This window comes from Centrocercus urophasianus, unplaced genomic scaffold, assembly GCF_019232065.1.
Source record: "Centrocercus urophasianus isolate 14NV4802_14NV808 unplaced genomic scaffold, USGS_Curo_1.0 seq_22, whole genome shotgun sequence".
Classification (NCBI taxonomy): domain Eukaryota; kingdom Metazoa; phylum Chordata; class Aves; order Galliformes; family Phasianidae; genus Centrocercus; species Centrocercus urophasianus.
This window is the reverse complement of record NW_024884778.1, coordinates 3896361-3919434: the sequence shown is the minus strand read 5'-3', so window position 1 is coordinate 3919434 and position 23074 is coordinate 3896361. Positions and strand designations below refer to the sequence as shown.

At 44.0% G+C, this 23074-nt stretch overlaps 1 protein-coding gene across 16 annotated transcripts in view; it reads right to left on the bottom strand.

Annotated features, from left to right (window-relative positions):
* Positions 1-23074, bottom strand: part of FOXP1 (forkhead box P1) — a 334704-nt gene that overhangs the window by 8873 nt on the left and 302757 nt on the right. For 15 of the 16 annotated variants that reach the window (XM_042823146.1, XM_042823149.1, XM_042823145.1 and 12 more), the window contains 6 exons: positions 16944-17027; positions 8439-8640; positions 8252-8331; positions 7508-7609; positions 3102-3223; positions 1027-1096 (listed from right to left, as the gene is read on the bottom strand). In XM_042823146.1, the coding sequence (XP_042679080.1) occupies positions 1027-1096; positions 3102-3223; positions 7508-7609; positions 8252-8331; positions 8439-8640; positions 16944-17027 (660 nt within the window). The remainder of the gene's footprint in view (positions 1-1026; positions 1097-3101; positions 3224-7507; positions 7610-8251; positions 8332-8438; positions 8641-16943; positions 17028-23074) is intronic. The other variant, XM_042823158.1, reaches the window with a different exon arrangement.

Sequence of the window (23074 nt, the reverse complement as noted above, 5' to 3'; positions counted from 1 at the left end):
TCCGATCGCGAGAAGAAACGCAGAACATCACTTTTCTCCTAATAATCTGCTTCCTGGTTTGGAAAAGAGAAGCCTGCTAAAGCTTCTACAGAAGGCGGTGGCCCAAGCAAACATCCATGGCCACCAGTGAGCTGCTGGAAAAGTGACCCTCAACACACACACAGAGGGGACACAACCATAGGTGGTGCTGCATCCTGGCTGCATTTCCATGGTATGGATGGGGGTTGGACTGCAGCACAAACACAACAGCCTGCAAATCCAGGGCACAGTAATGTGTCTGTGCCTCTGGTTCAGTCGCTGAGTCCTGACGTTACCTGAGGTTGTTGAGATGGACTCGAGAATTTGTAGAGACAAAAAAAAAACCAAACAAAAAAGCAAACCTCATCAACAGTACATGAAAAAGGGTCTGGAGAAGCACACGCCTTCGGGGTGCCGGTTATTAACAGTGCACCAAACACTAAGTGCATTTCTACACTGTGAAAAACAACATTTTTGTCTTACAGTCGTTGAAACCAATACAAATTCCCATTTTTTTTTTCTATAGGAATTGCAACATTTTTTATTTTTTTTTAACAACAACAGGAAGATATGCAAAAATAGCCCTTAAAAGAAAAGGGGGAAAAATGATCTGCTTTCTCTTTAAAACCATGAACAATAGAAGGTCACGTGGCACAGTATCCTATCATTCAGCACATTAATAGCTGTGCTAGAGTAATTACACTTGTGGTATTTTTGCCTCAAGTGAAATTCTGAAATAAGAGGATGGAAATTATGATACTGCTGATAAATATTAATAAGTGAACTTTTAATTTTTTTGCCACAATATTCAAAATGCTAAGCATCTAGCTAATGCTGAAGCAGCCTGATATGTGTTTGCCTCCAGGGACTATGATGCTTTATGCACTTAAGAAAAAAGTTTAACGGAATTAAAATTTAATATCTAATTAGAGCAAGGCTAATATATTTTGAAATGAGTGGGGAAGACACACGCCTCTGTTGCATATTTGCTACAGTCATTAATCTTACCTGTAAAGCAGCATTGAGAGGTGTGCAGTAGGTGTGGCTGGTCTGTATGTTTTTAATAAGAGAAGGGTTACTGCATAAGAAAAACATAAAAAGGAGAGTTAAATGCAACCACCCTCTATGCGAACATTTCAAGCATGTAACGCTTCCTCCCACACCAGAAAACTAGTGCTCAGACTGTTTTTCCACACAAGTTCTCTTTCATTTCCCTTTTTCTTTAAAGAAAATATCAGAGTTTTTGCCTACAGTTAACATATTTGCCTTTACTAAATAAGGAATATCATCATACTGTGACGTTACCTCACCATGTGCTCTGCTACCCTGTGTCAGTAGCACATCTCGGGATCTCTGCTCATTTTAGTGCGTTCAGGAGAAATTTTGCAATATTCAGCGTTTCTGGGAGCCAGTTACCACGTAAAGGCCCATGATAAGGAGGCTACGACCAAAAGCAGCATGGAATACTTAAATACTGTGCATGGCACATGGTTCTCAAAGTCACTGGCAGCAGAATTCCTTGCAACTCAATGGGGGACCTTGACAAGAGTGGATTTTGAGCCACATTATTTCCTGATGGGGAAAGGGCTGGCACTGCCCGCACTCCTGCCCCAAACAGTCTGGGACATGGGGAAAGAGGAAAGGTGGCACAGAGGCAAACCAGCTGGTCCTGCTGCTCTGCAGCCAAGTGGTGGGAAGCACACTGCTCTAAGGGCCATTCTAATAACAGTTCTGATGTGCTATCTCAGACTCTTGCTTTAGTCATCTTAAGTTTAAATAAGGAGGTGGATTTGAGGAAAATGTATGGCAAGCTTATCCACTCTTCAGTGGGCATTAAAAAATAGGGAAGTAGGGAAAAACCTACTAAGTGCCAGTGCAAAACATCTCCAGTAAGTTTTACACTCATTGGGCTTTTTTCTTTTTTTCATATGAGAGTAAGGGATGGTGAGAGAAGTCATAACAGAGCCTCTCCCACAGGGACCGGCAAGGATCAGCTGTCCTGGAGAGATGGCCTTCAAGGAAAGGTCAGACAAAATTGCTTCAGGAACCCCAGGAATATTTGTGTGTGGTTGTTGCAGGCACAGGATGCACTGCTGTTTGTAATCGTTACAGATGGTCTCACTGCACTCCTTTTTTTTAAATGTTAATCCATTAAAGTATTGCAAACCCAGGCATACAATTGAAAGCAAAGGGAAATATCAGAATTCAAACTTATCTGAAGCCCCTCCTGGCATCTATCTGTCTTCCTGACAGATCTACAGCAGCATATCTGCATTAGTGTGCATCATTATTTTAGGTTACGTAGCGCTATAAACCAGTGCTATAACAAACATGTCAAAGTAGAGTTATTATTATAGGCATTTGGATTATCAGAGTAGGACACACAAAATACACACATAACAACTAAAACTTTTGCTCCTTTAGCAGCAAAGGTGATGTCACTATTTCGTGAAATGCAAGTCTACATGAGATGGGTAAATCATGCAAAGCAAAGCAACAGCAGAAAAAAAAATTAAAGCAAGTAAAAGCTCTTACTGTGCAACAAGCTCGCCAAAGTTTTCATCAGGGCAGTATTTTCGAGGACGGCCTCGTTGAATATGACGGCCACGTTTAAACTCTTCATCATCAACAGTCCAAAAGGACCCAAACTCATCCTCTACTCTGATAAAGCACTTATGCAGTGAGAGGTTGGTGCGAATGGCACCCTGGGACAAGAGCAGCAGCAAAGGAGATGAAGTGGAAACAAAGGGACACGGGATCGGGGACAGAACAGACATCAAATACAGGGAAAAGGAAAAAGAAAATAAAATGCAATAAGCATAAGCAAATGGTTTGTGAGGGTTAATATGCATTGCCACCTAAAAGCTACTAGCATGTGATGCAACAAACACCAAGCAAGCAGGGTCAGGGTACTGGTGGGCATACAAACAGTAGTGATGAGATGTTTGTCTTGGTTTCCCTTAACTGAGACAATGCGAAACCACCTGTGGTTGGTCTAACACCAGCTAGCAGCCAAAAGCCTCTACGTTAAACTGTAAGCATGATCCAAGCTAGGCTAAGAAGTTCAAACATGGTGGACATACCCACTGATCTTTTGTGGCCTTCGTTTTTGGAACTCTTGTTCATCCACTGTCCATACTGCCCCTTTAACGTTTTCTACTCGCACAAAACACTTGTGAAGACTAAGATTATGACGCACTGCATTCTGCAGCAAGAGAATACATTCAAAAACTTTCTATGAGAAAATGCTCATCATTGTCCAAGAACAGCAGCACAGTCAGCTTGACAGCCCTCATTTTGCAATGTCAACCCCTCTCCCCGCACCCCAGCTCTTTACATCTTATTTTGCAAAGTTAATATAAATATAAAAGCTTCAACCCAAGATTAGAAAAATCAGCTCATTCTTATCAATTACCCACAGTACAAATGAGAACAGCCATCATTTTATAAACACGCACGTTGTATAATATGGCACATTTCACACACAACGCAAGAGGAACATTGCATCGACATTTTCAAAACAAATACATAGGCTTCTCCTCTCCTGGAAAAGAAAGCACTGTGAAAGAACAGAAAGGATTTCATGTGAGTGTGGACGGCTCAATGGAGCGGGGAGGCACTGGGGCTGCTGCTCCTGTGGTTTCCCACAGCTGGGTTAATGGCAATCAGGTGCTGAGCTCCTGCCCCATCGGCGGCACAGAGCAGGGCTCGGCAGCACCCCACTGGCCGCCACGGCCCCAGCCCCTGCCTCTGCTGTGTGCTCTTATATGGAAGTTGGCTCCCGTTCCTGGCAGACTGCTGCACGGACTGATCTGAGCTTCTGCCAAGTGCAAACACGAGGAGGGCTCTCTGAAACAAAGTGATAATATCCCTGCAGCTCATCACCCGGAGGGACCCTGGCGCTCCTAGGCTCTGTGCCTGGGTGTGAGCTGTGGTTCGGAGGATGAGCCCGGCATAACTTGCAGTGCAGTCAGACCTTCCCCTCAAGTGGCCACGATGAGACACCTCGCTGCCTCACGGCAAGCGGGGGCTCTGCTCTCTCTGCTTCCCATACTGCTCACACGGAGTGCCATGCTACATTCCACAGCGTGGGTTTCCCCAGTGCAAAGCAGCTCCAGTTGGTACACAGAACTCATCTCCAGTACCACCAAGAGGAGCTTGGAAAGCAGGGAAAGCAGAAGAAGCCATTTGCTGAGAATATGCAGGCGAACAAACTCCATCCATCATCACTGGCACCACTGATTTAGTCAATCTGGTTGACTCGTTAGCAGGCACAATGCCAGCCAAACACATGGCCTGGGTCTAGGCAACCAAGAGACCACACTTTTTTCCCTCCTGTCATCGTCATCTTTTTTTTTTTTTTTTTTTTTAATGAACATCGGGTCTGGATGGTGAAAGTGAGCTCTAATCATGAATGTCTAAATCACTGTGCAAACAAAGGGTATGGAGAGTGCATTTGTCATGTAAATTAAGCAGCAGTGGTGTGTGTGCTTGCAAGGGAAAGGCTAAGAAGAGTCTTTTGCTACTTTTCCATGTTCCTGCAATCACTAGCACTGTCCCTGATCCATGGGAGCTTTCAGCAGATACTTGGCAGCAAGCTCATCTCCTCTGGCTGCAGGTGCCCGATCCCACAGGCACCGGGATGGCCTGGCTCTGTGGCAAGCTCTGTGCACTTCAGCTCTTCCGTGGGTATCCATTTGTCATTCTTCCTGCTCTTTGTTCTCCTTTTTTTTAATGACTCTTCTCCCTCCTCTCCCGGTTTTCATTAGTTTGTCAAGTTCTGGCAACCCCCCTGATTGGGAGGTGGAGCAGAACACTGCGAACGCCCCACACCTTACGGGTGGAAAGCAGCGAGCTCAGCAGCCGCCGGTGGAGCAGAGCTCCGTGTGAGCGCAACCTGACACAGGGCTGCCGGCCCACATCTGGGTAACTCAGGCAGTTTCCTGTGAAAATGGGAACGCTGTCAAGTCTGGAGCAAAATGTAAGAATAATAATGCTATTTCCCACAGTGAAAGCCGATCTCCCAGTTAATACGGCAGTTGATCAAATGCATAAGCAGAGTTCCGTGAAGTGAGTCCTCGGAGTTTGTAAACAGTCTCCAAATACACAGCTGAGCAGAAATCTCTGTGTGCTTTAAACATATCTAATGCTGGAGAAATCTTTTACAGACTGCTATGTGACTTGCCATCGAGGGCTGGGGCTGCCGGATCAGGCTCTTGCTGAAGATACTGAGACAAACACATTGGGTATTTGAGATGTCCACAAAGCACTGCCCTCACTTTCAGTTTTCAGTATGATCACTTGTTTAAGGAATTCATCACAAAAAAAACCCATTGTTTTGTTCTCAGTGCCTCTGGATACTTGCTATCTAGCAGTTTTATTCATGTTTCAGAGCCACACCTGCAGCCTGTGCCTCATGGCTGCAATTCAGTGCCAGCAAATTACTCCAAAAAATAAAAGTAAACAGGCATCGCCTCTGACCTGTTAGAACCAGTTCACAGTGCTCCCATAGCAATCAGCTTAACACAAAAATTAGGAGCTATTATTCTAAGATTATATATTTACCTTGGTAAAAATATTTGTACGCAAGCCACTTTTGTAGAAAAATTACCCTGAACATACTTGAATGTAGGAAATGAAAGGGTTTGTAATTTTCGTAACTGCTCAAACTCCACTGCAGTGCATTTTGGGGAAGAGGTTCATTTTTTCAAGGTTGTTATTCCTGTGCTCATCTGTGGTTTTGAAACAGGTCTCCAGGAAGCCTGCCCACACCAAACCCTGACCTAAACTTTAGGAAAACTGACTCGAATGCCCGCTATACATTAGCTGAAGGTGAGCTCAAATCAGCACATATGTATTCAAATTATTCTGATTCTGCAATTAGACCCTTGCGCTCATTCTGCGCCCCGTGGGCTTCCCATCATGCTAAGCCAGAGCTGCATTTTCATCCCCGCTGTTCCTGAAGGCTGGCATGAATCTGAGTAGCTCAAAAATTGCATTCCTTGCATGGAAGCCAGAAGTTGAAGTGAACCTTTCCTTCCCAGGCTGTGAAGCAGGATGTGGGCTCCTGGATAGGGTCAGGGTGTCCATGATTGGTCTCTGCATAGACCTGCTGTGCTCCTCTGCAAGCCCAAGGGTCTCCAGCTCAGCCTCTCTCCTCCTCTGTACAAGCACACTGTTAGTGCATGTGGCTCCTGGCACTTGATTTTAAGTGATACGCAAGGCTAATTCCTAACATTAGCCTTGCAGGCTGCCAAGATTGCCTTCTTCCACTCCCTTCTCCACTTCCTTTCACCGCTGGAATTAGATAGGATTTTTGCTTTAGCACCCACACCTGCAGCTGCTGAAAAGGCCTACTGGAAGCGCTCCAGCAGCAAAAGACAGGCAGGTCTAAATGGATCTTAAATCAGGGAAAGTTAATTTCCTTTCTGGACAGTAAGGAGTCTGCAAAGTGAAACACTGCTCATGTTTTCTAACTGAAGTTGAGGAATCAAAGCAGCAATCACAGAGACTTTTCCTGAATCTAACTGTGGTACTAAAACTGAACTAACTTCCAAGGACGATTTTTAGCTCCATCCTCTGATGTAATTAATTCCAAATGCAGGCTGAGACAAGAAAAATAGAAAGAGCGAATGAAACAGCAAGTATGGAACACATTCATGCTACCTGGTCATTTGAAGTCTGAGAGCAACAGAGCTGTCTAGATTGAGAGCAGCTCAAACTACTGGGATGCAATTTTTACTGCAATACAAGATCCTTTGCTTTGATTCATTAATTAGTAATGATACCAGCTTAAGAAGCCAGTCTGGCTGTTGTTAACGCTACGTACGAGAGAAAGAGTGGCCCCAAAATACAAGTAACTCCCAAGATCTTTTATCCAACAACATCAGTTACGGTAGGAAACTGAAGTGCCAAATACATCAATGTTTAGTTCTGTTGAACGGATTTCTTATGGTAAGGCTTGCTTCTTACACAGTATGTTCAGTGAGCTGCTGCTGTGTGACTAAAATGTAGAAGTTTGTAAAATATCTGTGTATGCAGTTGAGAGTCAACTGATTGAGGAAAGGAATCCATTTATCTACTGATCCTAGGGGAAAAAAATCAGTTGTTGTGATCACAGCCTGCATTACTAAGAAGACAAACAGCATATCCTCCACCGACACAATAACATTACCTCTTTTTTTTTTTAATACATTCCAGCTGACGGGCTTGAGTTTCACTGCTAGCAGCAACCACACAGAGGAACTCGTGGCATAATCACAGAACATAAAAGCCAATAATGGGGGATTCAATTAGTGGTTTTCAAAGGCAGAGGAGTTTTCCTGCCAAATATCAAATTGTTCCTGCAGATAAGGCACCCAGCGCGTGTCACAACTGCCGATCTACATTTTCATGTCCACACGTCGTTACAATTTGTTATGTCATCAGCAACGTCTATTCTGTACATGTCAGATATCAAAGGCAAGAGGCACACAGGGCTAAGGCTTACCTTCCACGTCGCCGCGTTGCGCCTGAAGTAAGCAAACATTCGCGTGAACCAGTTGTAGATTTCATTTAGTGTTAGCTGTTTTTCTGGAGATTCGAGGATGGCCTTGTGAAGCAAATCAATGGCAACATCAGTTGTGAGCAAGTCAGTACAAAATACAGTCAGAGTTTTACTTGGACCAATACAAAAAGAATGAAAGAACGAAGGAATGAGAAAATAAGAGAAGGGATTTGGAGCAAAAATCCGAAGGAAGGTTTTCACAATATGAACTAAGATTAATGGCTGTATTTAACAGTTCAATGGCAAAATTCAAAATGGAATTATCTAATTGTTTTGAGTTTTTATTTCTGTTTCCTTACAGAAATATTAATTTATTAGTCATTCATAAAGCAGAATCAAAGAGAAATGCAAAACATTTCACTAGCTGATTAAAGCTCAGTAATTATTTAGAGCTCAGATTAATTCTAGGGATCAGAGATTACTGTAGCTTGTGATAATTGACTTGCCATCTTTAAACAGGCTCATTTTCACTGTTGTGTGAAATGAATTTCCTAATAATCACATCGTATTGTAATACTTAATCAAAAGCAATTATGTTATATATTGCAGTTCTAAAAACCCTTATAGTAAAGGTTTGAGCATTTGAGCATGCTTACATACCAAAGGTTTGAAAATCTATTTAATCCGGAGCGCGCACATATAGGGAGACTTTGTCTAATCCGAATGCCTGTGTTTGGCTCCACTCACCTGCCTAATTAAAGATGCATACGTGAACGGTGGTCTAACTTCTGCGTTCTTATAAAATTCTTGGTTCTGGGCAATATCTGCTAAATAAAGAGCAGTTGTTCTGTTATCATCACAGCCCGTCGCTGCGGGTGTAGGCAGCAGAAAGCTGCTGGGCTGGGAAGGGCCCGTATCAGCAGCACCGCTTTACCTGAAGAAATGGGGACGTTGTATTTATCCGAGTACCGCCTCCGGATGGGCCCGACGTTGTGCATGCTCGTGGTAGTGATGACCGACGGTCCCTGCGTGACGGGAGTGATGGGTGCAGTCGGGGTGGTGGGAGTATGAGGTAAGCTCTGTGGAGAAGCCTCGGACGCTGTCTTGGAAAGCGTGACGCTGGACACCAGATTGAGCTGCGGACGGAAAGGACGAAGGCTGCATTACAAAGGGCGACTGTGGCTAATTAAGGGTGGTAGGGGAAATTCTCATTAACGGAACGACCCTCTACTCAGAGGCAACGCAGCTCGAGTGCTCGCTTCAGCTCCAAGTGCTGTTGTAGCATCTCCATTAGCAAACGGAAATAAATACGTACACTTCCAGATAGATGGATTTTATAAAATGAACAAGGCATCCTGCTGCCACAACTACACATAGTGGATTTGCATCCGAACCTTAAAAGATCTTACAGAGAGTGCCATCATCTTGGTATTTTATTGCAGTTCCGCTGTTTCACGATTTCAACCCCACACCCCTTATTTCCACGCTATCATTATGCACGGCTTCTGATCAGTCTTCTTGGATATTTCACTGAAGGCATCAGGCTAAGAATAAAAAGCCAGATTTTCATAGGGACATAGTAGGGAGAAACACAATCTCTCTCTTCAGCATTTGGGATTGCTTTTTTTTCCCTTCCCCTCCTGTTCATCCATTTTAAAAGCAAAGCCCTTAGTAGGTTAACTCTGGAATAATTTAATTAATCACACCGCATGAAATATTGCAGCCACTCAGCCCAGCACAAGTGGCACCATTCTGCTCTCCCTTGACGGGAGGCACAGTGTTACCTGCACAAGCAGCAACAGCTGAACGCCTCTGGGACTGTGCATCCAACCCAAACACAGCCCAACCACTTTCAGCACCCAGCCATACCCATACCAGCAGCATCTGTTCCTTCCCGCTGCCCTGCAATGCCCTCCGAAAAACGATGCTCCCTTACAACAGTAGGTTGCTCCTGCTGGAGTGCTTTAAACAAACAACCCCATCTCTTAATGACATCAGAAAAAATGAGGGAGAGGAGGGCTCTTTGACTACTTCCACATTTCCTTCCCTTAGGCACTTTCGTGAATAATACTGCTGAAATCTTGACCCCATTGAAGTCAGTAGCAAAATTCCTACTGAATTTAACAGGGCCAGAATTTTATAACTTTTGTTCTGATTAAAATTCCTTTTGGCTGGACATTAAAGCTTTTCAGATGAAGGCGAGGCACACAATTCAGATATGCCCCCAAACAGCTCATGTTTATCCATAAGACTCTGTATTAATTTTCCTCGTGTGAAAGTAACCAGATAAGAAAACTCCTATTAGCATCCCTCGTCTGAGTTAACAGCCAGAAATACTGCTGCTCCTTTATCAAAACAACAGGATTTATCCCAAACAAAGGTAACGGAAAACAAAGGGCTCTCGTGTCACAGAAATGACACCAAGACAAAAAGCTGATTGCCCACAGGAAGGGCACAGCAGAGAGACAGATAAATAGCATCGGTTTTTCAATAAATTGTCCCTGCTTTTTGAGCAACTCTGCCTGCATTAAAGCCCCGCCACAAAATCCTCACGCAGCCAAGTGCTGCTGCCTGCAGCCCTGCATGCTGCTCAGGTACTGCAGGCAACCCATTCCCTGTGTGCCCTGTGCCCACACGGGAACCATCCAGCAGCTCATGGTGAGGCCACAGAAGGAGGAACCCAGCAAGGACATGACGAGGGTGCTCAAATGCAGGCAGTGATTCCCAGAGCATCCTGCCATGAACACTGAGCCTGTGGTGCCGCTGCCACCTCTGCTTGTTGACTGGCGTGATTTAAGGCCACTGATTAGGGACATGCTCATTGTAATGTCTCCCTGTTATCCATCTATCCATCTATTACATATGATAAAAGGACCAGTGATGATAATAATAGTACAACTGACAGGTCTCACCATGAAATTAAATCTTCTGTATTTTATCTCAGTTTCTAAATGGACATTTTAACAGTCCAATAACTGCGAGCAAATCTGCATCAATTTTAAGTGCCCGTCTCTGGCAGAGGCTCGGCAGCCGGGCCCTCCTGTTGGAAAGATCACTGCTCGCGCTCCATCATTACGGCTCTCGCTACTCCATTTCAAAAGAGTTCGCTTCCTTTTTTAGCGTTTAAAAACTTAACATTTAATCTGTTTCTACCAGAGAGCTGCGAGAGAGAGAATCCCCAAAGGTCAGCATTCCCTGCTTCAAGAATTTGAATCGAGTTAGATTTCTTCAGGCTTTTCAGCGTAGGTAGCAACTAGAAATAAACAGAAGAGAGGATGAGCAAAGGGGGGGGCCCTAACAGGCTTGACAAATGACACTGTGATTCACACCCACTGCTGGGCTGCCACTAATAAGCTACAGAGGAAGCAGCCAATCTCAGCTAATTACCAGATAAAATTGTATTGTAAGGACTCTAATTAGGAGATGCTTATGGAGGTGATCTAATGATTAAACGCTGCATTCGAGTGACCCCACCATCAATGTGCAGTGGTGCAAGATGTCACTGGAATATTTTGTAGAAACAGTAATTTTATTTCAAGGAGGGGAGGCAGTAATATTTGTAATAATGGCTATGAGGTAAACTAATTAAAAGACAGTTCCTAAAGGAAGACTGTGGCTTTGAGCAGCTGTGGCCGTTCCAAAACAAAGTGCCAAATCTCAACAGAGGAGCTGCAGTCAAGTGGAAAATTTCTGCCTGACCTCTGCTCTCGCTATTAATTTGCAGGAAAACTAATGACACATATACATATTCCCACAAAATTGTTCTAATTGCTAATTTGCCAAAGGAGCCCAGTTTCCAAATTAAACATGACTGCAGTCTGTGAGGAAAGAAAGAACAAAAAGCTGGAACGTAGCGAGTGTGCTGTGCTTCACCTCCGCCGGCCAGCGCTGAGCCCGAACCAACAAGTTAATGAAAGACAACCTTGGTGCTCGCCAGCAAAGTTCTCCCTCTTCCTGCCCCACACCTGGTACCGCTCTGCTCCTGGGCAGGGGACCGACCCCTCTGGTGATGGCACCACAACGTGGGGTGGGTATGGGGAGGTGAGGGCCGCTGTCTTCGTGGGATCTGCAGTGTCAAGGCGGAGAGGTCGGTGGTGAATTGGAGCAGAACAACAAATTATGAATGGTGTTGGTTTTGTTGCCATCTTGAAATATTCATCTGAATTGTAAACTATTAAATCTCGATACTGCTGGCAATCAGAAACGCACAGCGGATGACAATTCGGGGCAAAGCTCAGGAAGGGACTGGGCTGGGAGGGTTTCTTTTCCTGATGCTGTGCACATCTTCTATTTAAAAACAAGTTTCTATGATTAGGAAAGTTGTTCACACTGGTACTTCGCACACTGCCAGTGTCCCACATACTGCACGTTCTGATGAGGGGCTGTTTCCAGCTGAAGGGATTGTACACAAGGCACCAAGTCAGCAGTGGGCAGCAAGGCGCAGCCCTGCCACCCAAGGGTTAACTGGTTCTGCAACATTTACGCTGGGGATGGGGGAGGGAGGATTTCCTCCAGCCACAAAAGAAAACAAGAATAAAACAACAAAAAGCCACCAAACCCAGTAACAGTTTGAAGTCCTGAAATTCTGTAAATTTAGTCAGCAAAGGGTGCTGGGTGCTTTGTTCAGTTTCAGTTTTGAAGAACCGTGCCTCATGCCGCTTTAACTCAACATCCATAAATGTTTTAATTGTTTCAGCATCCAATATCCTGCTTAGGATTTTAGTATTAACCTTCCCTTTCAAGAAATGGTCATGTCTTCCTATTAAAGGTGAAGACTGAGTCATGGTTTTTTCCTTAGATATAAACAAGACAGAGAGGTAGCCCTCTCTCTCACCCTGTAAAATAGATTTCCAGTAAGTGGCTCTCCCATTAGGGCTCAGCCTGATTCCTTTCTGTGTAAATATCTTCCATGACAATAGGGGCTGCAGTAAAAAACCCCGATCTGAAACACTTTTAGAAGAAGAAAAAAAAAAAAAAGAAATACACATTTATAAATGTCACGGAGAGGCCATACCCACTGCTGCAGGGCAGGGATTCCCCTGCCATTGATGCTGCTGTTTCGGTTGTGATTAGAGGTGAGGGTTTATCAGAACTGAGCTGCTGGACCCTACAACACCCCGAAGCAGAGATTGCTTTTCTTGACACGGAGGGTGGGATGGCAGGCTGGGCCCAGAGCTTTGCTCAATGCTGCATCCTTCTCTTCTGCTCCAGCTCGGACACAGCAGCGCTGGATGGGAGCCTGGCAGGCAGCAATCACTTAGCAGGTGTTGTTATTGGCAGCAGCACTGAGGAAACCGAAGCTGAGGAGCGAGACTTAATGAAAACCAGTATATAAAAACAGCTTTTGTTGTGCTTGAGAATCTCTCTTTATTGCTGCGTATCGTTATTTTTTCAAACTATAAAGTATGGCTACAGCAGCTAAAATGCTCAGTCATTCCCTCAAGAGTTAAAAGACCATTTTTAAAATGCTTTGTTATTACAGTTGCTAAAAACAGTTTTTCAAAACAATCGTAATTGCTATGGTTAGGGCAAAAAAAATACATTAAATAAGGGATATCTGACAGTACATTTCATTTGAGGTGCCAAAAGTTTCTCTTCAAGTTTTCTACCAGTTTTTAATGATGGATATGGCACCTAGCATGCACAATGATTTGTTGGTTCGTGATTTTTTTCCTTTTCCTTTCCTTCCTGTGAACTGCAGTGTTAGTTAATCCTCCAAAATAAAATCACATTTCCATCTTAACCTACCACGCCGACTACTTGCACCAACAAAAACAGAATTTAGGGGAACCATCTTAACAGCAAAACCAGAGTGACAGCTCTTGAGCAATCATTGTTCTGGCTTCTCTGTTTTGTTCCTCGCTGAAAAAAAAAACGTACCTTACAAAGATATGTCACAGCGTATTCCTTCACAGCTTCGTTCTCACTTTGCTCAGCCCTTTATTCTCACCAAAACAACACATGCAGCAGTAAGAGGGACAACTCTGCGCGTTCCAAGTGCTAAGCTGAGGTACTTCCATTTTCTTTTAAGCTGCTGCACCTCTGGACATGGTAATTACAAAGCTGGCCATTAGCAAACAGGCAGCCAGCACAACCTGTGTCAATGCTCAGCCCTTCCTCAGTGCCACTCTCTCGGCTGCCCAGAAAGGAGCTCCCCTGAGGCAGAAGAGCTGCCCTACCTGCAGCAACCCCACATACAGACCTATGTGCCAACAGCTCGGGTCATCAGTACTGAATTACACGAGAACATGTTAAGTCTCCTTGGCTTTGTAAGTCTGAAGAGCTTTACAGAGCACCTGCCTTGGTACAACAGCGTGGGGCACTGGCCCTTCCACTGGAGGGGTGGAAATAACTTCAAGGAGCACCTGCAGGTGGGGATGCGATCGATGGACAGGACCAGCTTCCCCACACCTGGCAGAGCTGTGATCAGTGCAGCAGCATCAAGAAGCTGCCTGGGGTCCAGCCACCACTGCTCAGCCCTGTGTGAAGCCCAACGGAAGGCCAATGGCCAGCACAGGTTACACAAGGCACATGGTGAAAGCACCAGTGAACTAAGCAGCTCAGGCACCAGTTCCGCCTCACAGCAACAAAACTGTTTAAAAACAAGCATTAAGATCCTTTAAGCAGAATAAAAACGTTTTCTCAGTCATGAAAAGGGTGTAATTTTAAATCCCAATTCATTGCTACGTTTGGATTTGCAGCCACTCTTTCCTGTATAACTGCTGATGCACCGTAATATATTAATTCTAACGTACACCTTGCATTAGTTATGTTGGCAAAAAAATTAATTACTGGATGTAAAGAATACTTTGCACTGCAATAATGGTCATCAGATCTTTTTACCAAAGTCCTATCCCACTGAGTTAAAAGGACTGGGGTCTAGCAGAGTCTATGCGGTGCCTGTGTATTTTTTCATAACGAAAGCACAATTTATGCAAAACACTATACTCCTACATTTTATAATTAATTTTCAAATGCTTCACCTATACATATTTTAATAATTTCTGATTTATCAGATGGTATCTATAATAAATTTTTCTATATTTCAATAAATGAAAAGAAGGCAGTTTCAATCCAACAACAGAGTGCCACACAATATAGGCCTGTCAGGCACCAATTTTTACTTCTAACATGTAAGTTAAAGGATAAGGAATTTATAATGCTGCCTGTGAACGAAACCACTTTTCATACACAAATGTGATCTTTTTTTTTCCAAAGGGTAATACAACAGTACATTTACATAAACTAATCCAAACAATCTATGTATTTGACAATGGCAAACCTCACACAGACTGCCTATTGTTGGTTTACATCTTGGAGTTCTTTATGTTGGCTTGTAACACTGCTCTAGCTGTCAAAGGTTTGACTTGGACTCTAAATAAATGGTTATAGAAGTGCTGTGCAGCGATATTGGACTTCTTTGCAAAAGAAAACCTGCTGTGTATGAATTCAAAAGCTATTAATTTTTCAGTCAAAAATATTCATGCCTATTTCTTTTAATAAAGAAACACTGTGCTGAGCAACTGAGAGATAATGTTGACTAGTGGTACAGAATTTTCAATAGAGCAGTTAAAAATAAATTTAGTAGGAGGTCCCCAACAAAGCTATAATTTTCCAGAATGTAAAACATTTTTAATACTAATCAAGACAGCCCTTTTCCCCCTGCGTTCCTCCTTTACTTTTTTTTTCTCTTTCTTTCCCTCTGCTTTCCCTGTTTATTAGCTGTTAACACTAATCTTCACGGCGACACCGCCTGGTACCTCCATAGCCTACAACGCCCGCCAAAGCTGCTGCCCTCCGCGGCGCAGCATTGATCACCGGCTGCCTTGCCAAGCAGCGCTGGCCTTCTTGTGATTTCCTCCCTTTAGTTTTTAATCCTTCCTCCTGAGGGGCACTGCTGTTACGAAAGGCCTCAAGGCAGAGTGCTCTGAGACTCCCAGATTATTCCGCTGTTTTAATTTTTAATCCAGTAAGAGCTATAGAAACCAAGCCTCCTCCCATTCTGTTGGGTCTACGCACTTTGCCAACAATGCGCTGAAGCATTTGCATTCAGGCTGAGATGGATACGAGGAACTAGAAGAATGCTATTTTTATAGATGCTGCACGCAGTTTCTACTCTGGAGAGCTGCTATCCTCCAGACCAAGCAGCTTCATGAATCTCATCAGCCAAAATGGAAGGGTACGTACCTACCGCTCAACTCTACCAAGACTGCCCCGAAAACTTCCCACTGACTTTGACATCTGCTCCAGCGTTCCTGAACAGCCTGTAATTTTCTATCCTTTAGCCTTCCCATCCACTTCTGCAGCCATTTATTCCCAACTACATGGAAAGTGAGAAATCCGTTCCTAGTAAAAATGGGTGCGCGAAGTGTTTAATGATTTTATGTTCTCTATCTCTGTAATGTGTTCTGTTTCAGACATTAATTTTGTCTACCAACTGCATCTTGGCAGGCTACCATATTTGCTGGGTTAATAGTCTGACTCTTTTTTATTTCTATCACCATAAATCACACATATATGGGTGTATGTTTGCTTTATTTATAGAAAAAAAATCAGTCAAAACAGATAAACCAATACTTTGTCATTATGCTGCATCATTGCATATTGATTAAAATTGCTAGTACTAACTATAGATTGTCAACGCTCAATTAATTTTCACACAATGACTCAAAGCAAAATCAAATAAAGCCAGTGTACCTTTAAATCTTACAAATCTTAAAATCAAGAAGCAAAGCACTCTCTCCATTTTGAATAATCATCTGAAGCTCTGAGGAGCATTTTCAGCATCAAGAGGTGAGAAGAAAACAACAGACGAGGAGTCGCTTTGGTCAGGGAAGAAGACGGAGGGCTTGCCCTGTACTGGGGGACCCAGGAGATGGCTTGGCTTGCAAAGCCACTGGCTGCCTTGCAAGGAGTTTATGGAGTGGCTGATCGAGCCCTCCTACCCCACTGGCCACCCCCACAGCACCTTTTCTGAAGAGAAATCTGCAGTGGAGAAGGTTTCCCTTCTCAGTTTCAGTGGTATAAAACCTGATACTAGGCAACAGTGATTATCATCAAAACGTGCGACAAGAGTCTGTTCTACTGTAAATTCCTGTCAGACAGGGAGAAAGTCAAATAAATACGCTACACATAATTTAATCACGTCTCCTTCCTAACACTTCCTAAGGTTTCATGCAAGTGGCACCAATGTAAAGCAACCTACAGACCACCAAAAGGCCCTTCTTTGGGGTCCAGCTCCCATCAGCCTCCTGGAGGAAGGAGAGAGGTGGGTCTCTGGGCCGTGCCCCCTGAAAAACTACCAAATACCTCTCACTTTGCATCTCCTCCCTGCAGCACACAGCAAAGCCACGCTTCGTGTCACACACCCAGGTGGGAAACAGGAAAAAGAGGTTTGGTGTGAGGTTTGGTTTTGCTTTCTGCACAGTTCAGTACTTACAGGCTGAGGGGTGGCTTTTGGTTCAGTCGACTTCACATGCAGGTGTGTCATCATGGCTTGCAGGCGCTCTTTATCTTTTGCAAGCTGAAGGGGGAGAAAAAAACGCTCTATTACTTGTAGGAATAAAATCCAACCTCTGCTTATTCCTAATTAAACAGTTGGCACCAACGCAGAAGACAGGAGAGTTTTATTGCTGAGCAGTTTGGAAATTGTATACAGTCTGTTCATGAGGCAAAGCTAACGCCTGGTGCTGGGTGTCAGTATTTCTCAAAGCAAAATGCATTAGCCCTTCAGCAAGAAAAGCTAGACCTGCTGGCACCGAGAGGTTCACTCTAGCCCTGACAGCTAAAAGACACCAGTGAATCATGTTTATTAACCCGGGAAGCGCAGCAGAAGGCACGCTGTGCAGTGACCCTGCATGCTTTGTCCTCCTTTTGCACCATGGGATGAGCAGTATGTGGATGGGCTGCAGCTCCCACATCACTGTGACCCCCCAGGAGCTGTCAGGGGAACCCGGCAGGGACAAGAGCAGCAGTTGGAATCACCACTGCTGGCATCCCCAAGGTGCGTGCCAAATGGCAGCTGGGCAGAAATGCTACCTGCATCCATCGTGTCACAGCCCAGAAGTGTGGCCAGGCTCCTGTGTTAGATGTTAAGGGGATGCCCATAGGCTGACCCTCCCTTCCCCTGCAATTTCCCATTGAGATCTCAAGATCACAGTGTACTGCTGTGGCCAGAACGGCTTCCAAGTACATTACCAACGCACTGGCCAGGCACTAAACCTCACTGATTTGGGAAACAATATACAGATAATTTTTTTTCTAAAGGAAAATAGGACATTTTCTGGCTGCTCTTAAAAAAAGACAGGGGAACAAAAGTAAAAAAAATTAAGAAGTGGGAATATGTTAGAAGACAATACTAATGAAAAAGATGTGCTATTAGCCTACACGCTCAACATAAAGGTTCCTGTTTCCAATAGGACTTGGATCAGGTTCTTAGACATGACAATTTCTGTAGTTTTGTTTTAGACAATCAGAATCCTGGTGCCAAGAGGAGAATTGTGCTCGCATTCCAGTGAAATGTTGAACAACCTACCCACCTTATCACAGTCATCTGTTTGTAGCAGTAAAGCTGGGCTAAGTGTATATAAAAAGAGACTTGGTCATAAATCCCCATTCATAACCTTACAGTCAAGGTTGTCTTGCTCTTTGCAGGGCAAGGGGGTTCTGTCTGTGCCAGAAAGATGTCACAATGGGATAAAACCTGGCACACAACTTTCCAAGGCAGGAATTAAATGAAGGAAAAAATGGTGTCACCACTGTGTGCTTTGGAAGTGCAAAAGCCAAATCACTGGCCTTTGCAAGCTGCTTTCCTTTTCTTGGTCAAAAATCTCCATGGCAAGAAAGAAAAGCTAAAGATGATACTAGATCTCCTGCAATCTGCCTCCAGATCTGCTCTGGAGATCTGGAGACCACAGAAGAGCAGGGGCGGGCTCTTAGCAACGCAGTGGGAACGTCTCCCTTTCAGAGTCCTCTGAGGACTTCTTCAGAGAAAGTAGAGGTCTTACCCCTCAGCTGCCGTGCTTTCCACAGAACAAATACAAAACAATAAATATTTTAGTCTTGCTGCAGCTCTGTTGTGCAATCTCTCATTCTTAGCAGTTCCTGGGCGCTGGGGCTGCTTGGCAGGGTCATCTGTGCATTAAATTTTGGTCTGCAGGCTACCGCAGGAACCAAAGCTTTAGCCAAAACAAACAAAGCTCAGAGGCACCTGAAAACTTCCTGCTTGCAGCACAGCAGTGGCAGCGGGGAAAGCCACCAGCAAAGCCAGTGGGCAGCATGGAGCATGCCCTGCACTGTGCTTCCTCCTGGCCCCTCAGCAAAACAGTGTTTGGCCCGGAGCAGCTGGGGTCCTTGCTTTTATTGTTCTCAGTCATCATCTTAGCACGCTTTTAGTGCCGTTTCTGGTGGGTGAACGTTATTAAAGATCCTCTCGACATTTCAGGCAGACGCACACTGGTGTTTTGTCATAGTCTAGGAATTCAAACACTCACCCAGTTAGGCAGGAGTTTAAATTATGAAAAATAGAGGTCTCTCAGTTTCAAAGCACTGAAGAGAAGTAAAAAAATCTGAAGAATTTCTTTAAACTGTTTTTCCCCTATGTTAGGAAGCAGTACCGATAAAAAACCAGATTGTCACCAGCAGCTCCTCCTTCAGCAAGCTTCCTCAGAAGAAGCCAGGAGGACTCACTGGGCAGTGATGGGAGCACATTCTCACTGGTGGCACTCACTGGAGCGCAGATTGTCCGCACATGGGGATTCTTAGTGGAGCTGCAGGGAAATGCTCATCTACTGATAGCGTTATTGGGCAAGGGCTGTTATACAACAGAAATAAACTGATTACTGCAGCCCTGTTCCAGTGCTTCTAAGCTTCTGTAGGCAATTGTTTGCTTTTCTGCCGGTATTCAGCCTACAAAACTACATTTGAATGTATACACTCAAGGTGCAGTTGAAGTAGGACTGGTAAACCCTGCCCCTGGCATGGTGCAGCACAGGGGGAGCAGAGCAGCTGTGTCCTCAGCCATGGGCTCAGCTGGCACTCACAGCTCTCCTGTGCCCTGCTGGAAAGGGATCCCTGCCTCTGGCTGCAGAACCCTCCCCTGAATGACAATACTGACTAAGGGCATAGGAGAAACCACAAGGCTTCAGATCCATAAAAGTCCCCTGTGGCAAGGACTTAGATCTGAAGCCTAAAATGTTCACAGGTCCAGAGGCAGCCTGGTGAAATTCAGTATCTGGGGGCAAGGACCTTACCAGGCCAGGCTGGATGGGGCTCTGAGCAACCTGGTCTAGTGGGAGGTGTCCCTGCCTGTAACAGGGGGGTTGGAACTAGATAATCTTAAAGATCCCTTCCAACCCAAACAATTCTATGATTCTATGATTTGAAGGTCCATCACTGAGGAGCAGATCAGAAACAGCAAATTCTTGGCTCTCCATGGAGTTTACTGAAGCCTGAGAGTTCTGTGCTGCACAATGCTGGGTAGGAAAAGACCCTAGCACTATAGTCCCATCTGAAGCCCTGTTCCTTTCTCTGATGTTCTTTCTGAAAGCTCTAAATGGCGGCAGTTTTCAGATGGCCACCCAGTTCCTCATGGCAAGACTGACCTTCTGAGGTTCCCCCAGTTCTCTGGGGCTCCACCACAGTCTAGGTTCCTAATAGTGGCTCCATGGGAAATTCTTCCAGAGCTCACGTACAGTGTTCTGAAAACTTGGATATCAAGACATATGCCTTGGTCTGGAGAGGTTAAATCCTGAAACTGCATATGTGACAAGCAGGAGAGGGAAGACACAAAAGGGGCTCAGGAAGAGGAGAAGTATAGGAGTCTGTGGACCAAGGAACAAGACGGAAGGCACAGAAAAGTGCAGACATTGCACAGGAGGAAAAGCAGACAGAAAACAATGGCAAGAAGCAAGGATGTGAAAATGGAAACCCAGAACAATGGGAAGAGACCTCTTCAGCAGCAGGAAAAGCACTATGGACAAAGGGAAAGAAAGGAACCATGAGCAATGCAAGAGACAACCAAGAAGCAGCCTCTTCCCTCCTGTTAGGTGCCTAGTAAGGCTGTGCACAATAAAGGTTCAGGATCCATTTTTTAAGAGTGTCAATGGATGCTACAAAAAATAAGCCCAAGTAGAGCTTTCACTCCACTGAAAATGGCCAGCTATCTCTATGTTCTCCTATTAGGAGATACTTTTTTCAAGTGTGTCAAGCCTTGCTGCTGTCCTGAAGTGATTTTCCATTCAAAGGTGGTGCTACAAAATAAACGTCCTATTCCAGCTAAGGTCTTGCTAAGGATAGGGATATGTTCCTATGTTTGTGTCTTACCCAGAAGCCTAGTTCTCATTATTTATAATAGCAACAAATGATCATGTCAAGATTGTTTAATCTAAGTGAAATATGAGGAGATCTCTACCTTGTCTGTGGTATTTAAAACATGTTTGTGATGGAAAAGCTTCATGATACTTCTGCAAAACTCCATTTGCAATCAAACTTTTGACTTGTTGATTTGATTGACTTTTCCTTTTTCAAAAAGTTCATTTAAAAATTACTTTCTTTAGAACTCATGGAACTTATCTCCATGACACTGATGAAGCTTCTATGGATAAAATAATTACATTGGGGAAAAAAAAAAAAAAAAAGCTTTCTTTTGGGCCCACCACACTCAAAACTTGAAGTGCATCCCTCTAATGCAATGGATTTGCTCCTCCTTGGAGCTATGAGGTCCCTCTTCTACCTGGCTCACAGAACACAAGTTGCTGTCCATAGCACTGATTTGTGCCACTCTGTTGCAGAAGTGTTGGGTAGAGCTGCCCCTGCTGTACCACACTGGGTGCTGCAGACCAAGTCACTGAAAACTCTGCTATGGAGCTAGACCTTCATTGCATCACAGTTCTGTGAAGCACAAGTCCCAGCCAGATACACTAGACACTGGAAGATAAATTTCGTCTCCTCCCATGTTCATACTTATGCAGATTATCCAAGGATTGACATGCAGGATGAAGAGAGGGAGAAGTGGGGAGTTCCAGGGGCTTTTCAGAAGCAGGACAAACTTCCTTCACCCATCCTTCCTGGCTAACACACAGACAGTCTCACCGCTATCAGCATCCCATGCTACATGAAGCCTCCATCCTATCCTCTGTGCTAGTAAGACTGTTAAAAAAAAAACAACAACAGGAACAAACACAAAAAAATCTTTGGCTTATCCCTCATACCACTTTGAAATAATGTTCTTGTCCTGGGGACTTCATGCAGTGACTCTAAGCTAGATGTACTCCTCAGCACTAAATGGGTGTGAATCCATCAATATCAGTCACTCGTGACAATCAGAATAATTCAGCAGTGATAAACCTCTCAAAAACATTGTAAGGACCTACAAACAGGTGGTGACCTGGCATCATCTCTGTGTTGTTCATGACTAGGGCATCCTCCTGTAGTTCCAGGCACAGACATGCCCACGAACTGCAGGAGGGAAAGAAGCATTCAGGCTTTTCAAGCTGACTGTAACTGAAGAATCTTCATCTGCCTTCAGCACAAATATTATTGCATCTTGGTTAAAGATTATCTCGTATCTCAGTTTACCAGGAAGACTGCAGATTTGCTCTTCTAATTCTCAGGAAACTTGTTAAAATAACAGACCACCTCTCATAACATTTTCTGCAAGACTCTGACATTTTATGACTGGTAGTTTGGTTTTTATAAAACTTATATTAAAATAGTTTATATTGCTTTAGCTAATAAGAGAAAGAGTGTCATGACCAGCGTGTTCCTGAAAATAAAATTTAGGAAATATCTATGAAAGAAAAAGGGGTAATTTGTAAGATAAGAAGATAAAAGGAATTTTTTTAAATGCTTATCTTGAAAAGTAACAACAAGAAGTTTAAGTGTGTTTTTGCTGATTTTTCTCTCCAACTATTTGAAGCTATAAATGACTTAACTCAGTAAAATTCCAAATGTAATTATCTTCTGTACTTAGCCCAAGGCTTTCCATATATCTCTACACTGCTGTCTTGCATACAAAATAGGTTTTTCAATAGCCAGTAACTATATAATGTACAACATTGTTTTAATTTCCCCTTCTTTGCTAACCTCTTGCCTACACACAGAGAGACTGTCAAAGCTGCCCAGCTACAGCAGCGAGGTGCAGGGAGACAGAAAGAACTCAAAGGCATTCGGAAAGGCAGTTGCACAAACAGGTCATATTTTCACATTGCATTCAATATATTCCAGTTTACTCCCCTTCTGCAATTATAAAAAAATCATTTGCTACAAATGGCAAAAAATAATAATAATATATGGAGAGTGTTAGTACATGAGAGACCACTGAACAAGCCAGGTCATGCAGCGTTTTGAAATAAACATCAACCAATTCTCCCATATCAACATCTCTAAACGAAGGGGACCGCACTGCCCCCACCTCCCTCCGCCCCCCGGGTCAGTAGAGAAAGCATCAGATGCAAGCTGATGGATTTCCAATCAGTCAGCCCCCTTAAGTTTCCTATTTCTTTTCAAGTTACAGTTTAGAAAAGAGGAAATGAAGCTGCAGTTTCTTCTGACGGTTTTTAGAACTACTAC